Below are 9,736 nucleotides of genomic sequence, written 5' to 3'. Positions count from 1 at the left end.
CCTTAGTTGGAACCTCAAGTTTTCTTGGTAAAAACGTTGTGTATACGCTGTGTGTGGTGGTGCATGGCTACAGTCCCAGGGGGCTGAGGTAGAAGGGGCCAAGAGCTGGAGACTAGCCTAGCATACAGAGCAAACACCAGAAGGGGTGCGTGGCAAAACGTTCTCAAGCAGAAATAAGGGCTGGGTGGCCTAGCTGGCAAGCAGGAGGACCCGAGTTCAACACCCAGAACCCACATGAGAGAGAGACAGAGAGACAGCGCCAAGAGTGACAGTGTAAGCTCATAATCCCGGGGCTGGGGCTGGGGGTGAGACAGGAAAGTCCCTGGGCTCCAGGGCCAGCCAGGTAGAGATAAAGTGCGGTGACTCAGCTGGTCCTCCCTCTGCTCCTCCATGCTGGCTAGACTAACCTCTTAGCTCCTCTCTGTGAAAGGGCGTTCTAAAGCTCTCTGTGTGCTGGGTGCCCAGCCGCTCGGAAGGCTTAGGTGGGAGGAGCAGTGGTGTTAGCTACTGTCCGGATGGATGGATATGCATTCTTGGCCTACGAAAGGCGCCAGTTCAAGCCCAACTAGAGTATACAAAGGCAGGTTTATGGGGGTAACTCTCAGGGGGTTCACTGCTCTCTCAGGAGGAGCCATGCAGAGGGAGACAGAAAAGCAGCTCGTGGAGAGAGAGACAGAGACACAGAGACAGACAGACAGAGGCAGAGCAGGGAACCAAAGTGTCTGGAATATCTCGTGAAGAGCCCGTCAGGGAGAGGAAGTTCCACCCCAGGCTGGAGAGTTCAGGGCAGAAGGCGTGTAACAGGCAGGGACTGAGGGATGCTGGGAGAACCTGGAGGCCAGGTCTGGAGGCTTTGGCTAAATAGACACCTGGCCCAGGTCTGAAACCCAACATCAGTGTGCACAGGTCTTGAAAGACCCCTGCCTCACCCTAAGTTAAACATAGCTAACGCCATTTTGTGAGACACCACTGTTTTGTAAAACTCTGAAGGCCAGATGAGAAACTGGAAAGTTACTGAGAAACCTAGCTGTGTCACCCACTTGGGATATCTGTGGTCAGGCTGCCCCTGTTGAGTTAAAAACAACTTGTTGTGACTACCCTCATGGGATATCTGACAGAGGTTGTTCCAGATGAGATAGGGAAAAACAAAATAACAGGTGGCCACGTTAAGGGGTGGTCAATCTTGGTGCCCCTGCCAAACTTTGACGCAAATCGTGGTCTCATGAAAATGTACCAATCAGCCCCCTGTAACCATGCTTCTCGCTTCTGTACCAGTGCTTCTGCTCTAAAACCCTATAAAAACCCCAGCTTCCTACCTAGGGGGCGCGGAAGTCTCCCGAATGACTTTTCGCCCCAGGTACCCGTGTATCAAAATAAAAGCCTCTTGCTGTTTGCATCCGAATGGACTCGTTGTTCCTTGGGAGGGGGTCTCTCTGACGGAAGATACCCTCCGGGGATCTTTCAGTCTGAGCTGGCGATCAGGTTTGAATGTGTGAAAAACACTACCTCAGTGTGAGCAGCAGCTGTAGTGCGGAGCTAGGTGTGTGGTGTGTATGTGTGCACTGTGAGCGTGTGTGTGTGTGTGTGTGTGTGTGTGTGTGTGTGTCTGTGGTGTGGCAGACATTCAGGCTAAGTGCAGGGTCTGGGTATTTGCAGGAGGGGCACACACAGGGGCTGTGAGAGTCGGACGCTGTGTGGTATTGGAAAGTGAGTGTGCAGACACAGCAGGGTGAGAAGCCTGTGGTGGAGGAACACGGCTGAGCAAGGCTTCTCTGACAGAGCTCATGGGCGTGAGAAACAGAGGCCTGGCAAAGGACACGTGTCCTTGGCAAAGGACCCTGGGAGCCGGCTTGCCCGGGACTGCAGCCTGTGCTGCTGTTACCCAGCCGTGAGCTTGGTTTTATTCAGTACTGTGTTTAACTTATGAAGCCCCGGCTGTCCTGGACTCACTTTGAAGACCAGGCTAGCCTCGAACTCACAGAGGTCTGCCTGCCTCTGCCTCACTGAGGGCTGGAATTACAGGCGTGCACCATTACACCCAGCCTGGCATTCTTTTTTTTTTTTTTACTTATTTATTTTATTTGAAGTTTATTTGTTAGCTTTTATGTATATGGACATTTTGCCTACAGTTCTGGCTGTGTACCACATGCATTTGGTGCTGCAGAGGGCTAGAGAGGGAATCAGATCCCTGGGACTAGAGTCACAGACAGTTGTGAGCTGCCACACTGGCTTGGGGAACCAAACCCAGGTCCCCTAGAGAGACAGAGACACAAAGACAGAGAGCAGCCAGTACTCTTAACCAACAATCCATCTCTCCAGCTCCTATTTTTATTTCTGATTATGCATCTTTATGAGTTTGTGCAAGACCCTGTCTCAAAACCAAAACAAGGGCTGGGGAGACGGCCCCCAGTCAGTAAGTAAAAGGCAGGCAAACCTAAAGATCTGAGTTCAGCCCCCAGAACTCATGTTAGTCAATAAATAAATAAAACCTGTGATCCCAGCACTCGGGGAGGCAGAGGCAGGTGGATCTCTGTGAGTTCAAGGCCAGCCTGTCTACAAAGCAAGCCCAGGACAGCCAAGGCTACACAGAGAAACCACCTGTCTCAAAAAACAAAAACAAACAAACAAAAGCCCCACCCTGTGTCCTTAGGAGAAAGGACATCATATTTAAGTTAACAAATTTGCACTGCAGAATAAAAATAAGAGTTTATTTCATTTGGAGCCAACCAGCAGCCATGTGGAACAGGACTGATTTGTAGCTCACAGCTACTGGACTTGAGGATCATTCTCATCCCACTTTGGAGGCAAATACTTCCGAGACTGCTTTTTCCCTTCCCAAAGTCAAAATGTGCAGCAGCTGCGCAGGCAGAACTGGAATTGGGATTGGGGAAAGTAACTGGTCAGCAGATTCCAGACTGGGATGTCTTAAGGCGGGATCAAGGAAGGGTACCTGAAAGGAGTGGCGGAAATGCATGCCACTGTGACAGCCCAAAGGCAGCCTGCGCGGGAGCCTTGCTGGGTGAGTGAGCTCCATCCTAATGCAGGCAACTGGGTGGGACTTAGAGAGGCACAGCAGTGAGACAGTTCCATAAGGGTGCCGACACACACACACACACACACACCCAGTAGCAATCTCAAGACCGCGAGCGGGAATTCCACAATGAGAACAGGCCCCATATTAGGGACCTCTGTGTGTCTTTGTGCTTCAGGTTCTGCCTGCGTGACAGAGGCCAGCTGTCCTTGGCACTGTAGGGTCGCCTTGGGCTGGGCACGAGGCTCGGTTGTAGAATCCTTGCCTAGCATGCGTGAAGCCCCAGCACCCAGGAACTGGTCAGAAGTTCAGAGCCACCTTAGGCTACAGAGGGAGTTGGAAGCTAGCATGGGCTACATGAGACTCTGTCCCAAACATATCTTCCCACCCACTAAATGTGCAACCTCCAGCCAGGGAGCTTAATGCCTACAGGACTGCTAAAAGAAAGCCTTAGCGGCTGCAGATAGGCCAGGGCTCACAGCTAGAGAACAGGAAAGCCTTACAAAGGATCCATGGGACAAAGCCACGGGGTGAAATGCCGCGTCAGAGCCTTCGTGGGTGTCTTGCTAGGAGGAATACAGACGGAGAGAAAACGGAAACTGAGCCCTGTGGCCAATTCTCCCACATTAAATCATTATTTTCTCAGCTTTCTCTGGAGTAGATGGGTAGAGCCCTGGCCTTGGTCGCCTGTGTCTCCTTGATCGCCTGTGTCTCCTTGATCCCCAGCGGATCAGCAAGTGCGTGGGGAGGGCTGCAGGGCGCCCTCACTGGGTGGCTGAGGGGCTCCCAGGAGGGGCTGTGGCGGGAACCAGTAGCTAAGAGGCACATGGCCATGGCAATTAACTGTGGAGCAGGTCCTGTGGCAGCCACTGGGCTCACACCGCCTGGAGTCAGTCCTCGAACTCAGTCAGAATCCACTGCTTGGTCGAAGGCATTCTCAGAGCGCTCCTTTGTCCTGAATGCTGAACACAGGTACACAAGAAATGCCAGGCACAGCAAGGCCACAGCTGTGAAGAAGGCCAGGACTCCCATAAACACCGGCGGCTGTATGGGTAGGCGGATCAGGGGACTTTCAGCTGGGATCTGGTTGGTCAAGCTGAGCATGTAGCCTAGGGACCAGGAGATGCTGCTGTTCCCCACCTGTGGAGGGGACAGGACGGCTCAGCCCTCAGAACTCCAGGCGGGTCCCAGCCCACAAGGAGACCCCACCGAGAACCATGGTCTGAGGAGACACCACAGTCACAAAGGGGTGGGGTTCTACCTCCAGCTCAGTCACCCCGACAGTTGGAAAGTTGAGTTCCCTGTAAGCCCGTCTACGCCGAGGGTTAAAACAGTGCAGCCCCCACAGGGACAGCATTCCTATTGTGCAGGCAACAGGCCTGTTTATGGTTAGAGAGGGGTGGGAAGTGTTTGCCAACCCAAGACCAGTCCTAGGAACATGGGGCCAGCCATAACGGGAAGTCCCTCCCATTTATTGTTCTGATAGTCCACGGCTCCTTTCTCTTTCCCCTTTCTCCCCCTTCCCCTTCTTTTACCTTTCCCTTCCCTTCCCTTCCTTTCTCTTTCCCCTTCTTTTACCTTTTCCTTCCTTTCCATTCCTTTCCCTTCTCTTCCTTTCCTCCTCCTTCCCCTTTTAAAACAGGGATCCATTATGGAACTCTTCCTGGCCTGGAACTCACTACGTGACCTTGAACTCACAGAGATCCACCTGCCTCTTCCTGGAATTAAAGGTGCATGTCACCATGCCTGGCACACAGTCTGCTTTTTGTCTATCATATTTTGAGGCTGTTTTCTTAGGCATCTCCATATTTTGAGTTTACTATCTTTACAGTGAACCAAACTTATCATCTGCACGCCTAATCTCAAATCTCAAATTACACTCTTCTTCAAAATTGTTTAGCCAGACATTAAATGTCAGCAGCTTTCTTCCTCGGGTAGTATTTGCTTGAAATCACACAATACTTTCACTGTGTGTGTGTGTGTGTGTGTGTGTGTGTGTGTGTGTGTGTGTGCATAGCACAGCAGGCCTGTAGAGATCACAAGACAGCTTTCAGGTGTAGGTTCTCCTTCCAGCGTTTGGATCCTAGAGTGAAGCTCACAGCGGCAGGCCCGGAAGCACACATTTCTATCCACTGAGCTTTTTCAGTGCCCTTTAGCTTGATAATAAGACAACTTTATTTTTTAAATTTTCATATCCTAATTCCTAAAAATGTAAACACTTCTCTCATAAATGGTACAAGTTATTTGTTTATTTAATTTTGTTTATTAATTTAGTTATGTTTATTAGTTTGTATATTATTATGAGACAGGATCTCATTCATTCCAGGCTGGTTATGAATTTACTATGCAGCATAAGGTGAACATGAGCTCCCAATCCCTGTTTCCACTTCCTGAATGCTGGGATTATAGGCGTTTTCCCCATACCAGGCTAGCACAGGATGTGGGTTTGTTTTTTGTTTTTTTCCCCCACAAGATATAACAGAGATTCAGTGTTTGTCAGATTCCCTTTCCAAACAGCTCCCTTTGCTCTGGCTACAATGTCCCCAGGCAGTAAGACCAGAGGAGCAGCCTGGCTTGTTAAAGTCTGAAAATCTAATCCGACCATATTTGTCTTCAGAAATGAACTGGGAGGTTTAGCTTGGCTGGCCTCACACACCCTGTGAGCTGAGCCAGCCTTGAACTCCCTGTCCTCCTGCTACCTTGAGTACAAGCCTGCTTTTTGCAGGGTGCTGGGAAAGTTAGGGTTCTACCCGGGGTTGAGAGTATGTTAGACAGACATTCTACCAGCTGAGCATACCCCAGGCTAGCCTGTGACTGATGCCATTATTGATGATTCTGGACTTCTAAAATCCAGCCCCAATGACCTCCCTTAGCACTACTTCCCTGTACTTATTTTTTTCCTTTCTTGCTTCAAAATGGTATATGGGGGCTGGAGAGACGGCTGTCTGTATGTGTTTACACACATGTATGGCGGCCCGAGGTCGGCCTCTGATGTGTTCCTAGGAGAACAGGTTTCTCCCTGGGCCCTGGGGCTCACTGATTAGGCGGGACCACCCGGCCAGCAACCTTGCCCGGAACTGGGATCAAAGGAACAAGATACAATCCCGACTTTCCTCACATGGATTCTGGGGGTGAAATTCAGACTCTCCTGCTTGTCTGGCAAGCACTGGACAAACTGAGCCATCTCCTGAACAACAACTACTTCTTTTTTTTTTTTTTTTTTTTGACCTTCCTGCCTCTGCCTTCTGAGTACTGGATCACAGGCAATGCATGCCTGGCTCTTCTCTTTTTCTTGAGTGTTACTTTCCTCTCCAAAATTTTTTCATTCTTTTTTTTTCTCTATTTTTGTAGTATCTCCTGGGACTACCTTCTCATCTGACTGCTGTCTTTAAAAATGTGTTCAGTGCCTGTGTAGAAAATCTTCTGCTCTGTTTACCTTCCTCTACTTAACTCAGTATCCCCACCTGGGGCATGGTGGTACCCCAGCAGGGGCAGAGACAGGTGGATTTCTTTGGGTTCAAAGCCAGCCTCATATGCATAGCTCTCTCCCTGCAAGCTAAGGTTACATGGTGAGATCCTGTCTCAAAAAAACTAAAATATAAATGACAACCACTTGGCCAGGAGCAAATTTTTATCATTAAAGTAAAATTTTAAAAAATTGCATTTAGTATGGTGTGTGATGAGCACACATATGATGGAACCTATAATCTATCCATCTATCTAATCTATGTATCTATCTAATCTATATATCATCTATAATCTATCCATCTAATCTACGCACCATCTACGTAATCTACACATCATCTACATAATCTATATGTCATCTATCTAATCTTTATAGCATCTATAATCTATACATCATCTACGTAATCTATCATCTATATAATCTATATTTCATCTATATAATCTAGCATCTGTCTTTCACTATCCATGCCCAAGTTTTGTGTGTAAACACAGTGACCTCAGGTTCCTTTAAAAAGAAAATTTTTATTTAATGAAAGTTGCTAATGTGGATCCCTCACACCTTCGAAGACGTATCTTACCCTGTCTTTTTATGATATGGAAGACACTTAATTATTTTGTCATAAATTATAAGCCAGGAGTGGTAGTGTACATCTTTAATCCCAGTACTCTCACAGAGAGGTCCAGCCTGGTCTACATAGGGAGGTCCAGGCCAGCCTGGTCTACACAGTGAGACCCTCTCTCAAAAAAAGAAAAGGAAAAACGTGGGTTCAACCTGCAGCTCCTTTTCAGGATGAAACGTCTCAGACTCTCTCACACTTCACGGTCTCTCACCAAATCGTCCCTCAGCACTAAGCCCCACCCTGACTGAAGCCTGGCAGCGGGCCTGCCCCCGACAACCACCCTTGCAGCCTCACCGCCCATCCACTCAGTTCCAGTGTCTCGTCTGCAGCAGCCTTAAATTCTGTCACTCTTCTCTTCCCACAGGTGACCCGCAAGATCAGAGCATCCTTTAACCTTTGACCTCTCTTCTATAGCCATGCACACAAACCTTTCTCCAGAGATGAAGAACAGAAAATGCGTGCGTTTGTTGACTTACTTCTTTTTCGAAACGTATCTGAGGCCACGTCTTCTCGGTGAACTTGTATCCATTGACGAGCAGGTGGAAGATATAGTGGGCAGAGAAGCAGTAGGACCGGGCGTACACCTCATCAAATCTGGGGAGCAGGGATGGGAGCTGGAGGGAGACACAGGCACCTGAGAGGGGCAGGCGGCTCTCACAGTGTGGGCTTCACCTGAGGCCGACAGCAGGGCCTCAAAGCCACCCCTCATGAGGTCCAGGTGAAAAGGACAAATGACACAATTGCACAGGAACTGTGTGTCTGAGGTGTCTGCCCAGTGTTGTGTCATAATCCAATTATGTGTAACAAGAGCTGCTTCAACCCATCGTGCCTTTTCTCTGTCATTTGTTTATTTTCAGACGGGGTCTCAGATAGCCACGGTATCCTTGAACACACAATACACACACACATATATATAATATACACATAGAAACATATATACACAACACACACATATATACAATACACACACACACACACACACACACACACGATATACACATAGACCCATATGTACACTCACTTGCTCACCTGTGTATCACAGATACATTCATACATGCATGTCAGAACATGGTCCAAAAATGGAGTTGTACCCGGGCACGGTGGCCCGTGCCAGTAATCCCAGCACTCAGGAGGTAGAGGCAGGAGGATCTCTGTGAGTTCAAGGCCAGCCTGGCCTACAGAGTGTGTCTAGGACTGCCAGGGCTACACAGAGAAACCTGTGTGAGAATTCTGAGTGCTTTCAAGAAAATGTCAAGAAAACAAACCAGGGTCTTCAGGCCTCGGTTTTCAGCAGCCCCCAGTGTTTCTGGAATCCCCGGGGCAGCAGATGGGAGTTAACTCACTTTCGATTGTTCATTACAGCTATCGTTACTAGTTTTCTGCCTGTGGAGTGTGCGGCTGGTCCCTGGGGCTGGGCGCCTCACTCAGGTGATTCTTCTTAACTGGCAGAGCTCACACTGATGCTCTGGGTAAAGCGGCTGGTGCATGAGGCTTTAATCTGACTGGTTTGTTGGCTCCCTTCTCTCAGGTCCCCCTGCCGCCAGAGCCAGGAATGCATGCAGATAAATGCCACTACACACGCATAAATATGCCCACTAATGTGTTCACACACACACACTCACACACACTCATGGACTGGGCTCTGCCTGTCCTGATGCTCGCCCTCTCTCTAGCACTGACCTCGCTCCAGGCGTGTCTGCAGAAGTCCCAGCTGCTGTCGTTGAAGGAGGCGAGGGAGAAGCTCCCTGAGAGGTTTAGTGCGCTGGCCGTGTAATAAAACCCTGCAAAGGCCTGTGAGCAGGACAGAGGCCGTGAGTTCCCAAAGGAGTGTGCCACGAGCCATCTGGGAGGGAGCAAAGAGCAGCAGGACAGGGGAAGGGAAAGGGGTGGACAGGAGGCACACACACACACACACACACACACACACACACACACACACCACCGTCTTTGCACTCACCACAAACGGCCCTTGGACCTTGGGCTGGTAAACGCCATCAAAGGAACAAGCCTCCTGCTCCTGGCAAGCTCCGAAGTCAAACACAGCGGCCACCTTTTCCCTGCACAGCCACGGGTCGCCGGTCCCCATGAAGGTGACGTTGCGGCTGGAGCTGAAGGCCGGCGGCCTCTGCTTCTCCGTGCACAGGCTGTCGAACACGCGGCCCAGGGTGAAGGTGGCACGGTAGCCCAGTGGGTAGCAGGGGTTGCTGACCACGGCGTCGGAGGGGGCGCTCTGGGGGTGCAACAGGGGTGAGCGGGGGCAGCTCCCTTACGGGCGTTCCCCACCCCATGCTGCACCAGAGCCACCGCACCATGCACTGCTTTGGGGCAGAGACGTGGGATCCCGAGGGCTTGCATGCCACGCGTCCTACCCGAGGACCATTCAGGCAGACAGATGAAACACTCAGACAAGTCCAACACTGACTGATAAGACTGAAAGATTAACTTTAGAACAGTTTGGGAGGGGTGGGGACACAGGGGACTCAGCCGGGAGTGAGCTCGCTGCTCAAGCATGAAGACGTGTGTGTGTGTGTGTGTGTGTGTGTGTGTGTGTGTGTACACAATTGTGTGTGGTATGTGTGTACATCAGCAGGTACATATGAGCAGGCGCTATGTGCACACA

General features: G+C 50.1%; 1 protein-coding gene across 2 annotated transcripts in view; it reads right to left on the bottom strand.

The window, feature by feature from the left end:
- Positions 1-2,124: 2,124 nt before the first annotated feature.
- Positions 2,125-9,736, bottom strand: part of Entpd3 (ectonucleoside triphosphate diphosphohydrolase 3) — a 24,604-nt gene continuing 16,992 nt past the window's right edge. For both annotated transcript variants that reach the window (XM_055601696.1, XM_055601697.1), the window contains exons 8-11: positions 9,074-9,346; positions 8,797-8,907; positions 7,593-7,730; positions 2,125-4,171 (exon numbers count right to left, since the gene is read on the bottom strand). In XM_055601696.1, the coding sequence (XP_055457671.1) occupies positions 3,935-4,171; positions 7,593-7,730; positions 8,797-8,907; positions 9,074-9,346 (759 nt within the window). In that variant the 3' untranslated portion in view covers positions 2,125-3,934. The remainder of the gene's footprint in view (positions 4,172-7,592; positions 7,731-8,796; positions 8,908-9,073; positions 9,347-9,736) is intronic.

This window comes from Psammomys obesus, unplaced genomic scaffold (assembly GCF_907164565.1).
Source record: "Psammomys obesus unplaced genomic scaffold, mPsaObe1.curated_primary_1811, whole genome shotgun sequence".
NCBI classification, from domain to species: Eukaryota; Metazoa; Chordata; class Mammalia; order Rodentia; family Muridae; genus Psammomys; species Psammomys obesus.
The sequence above is the reverse complement of the archived record's forward strand: the minus strand, read 5'-3'. Positions and strand labels throughout refer to the sequence as shown.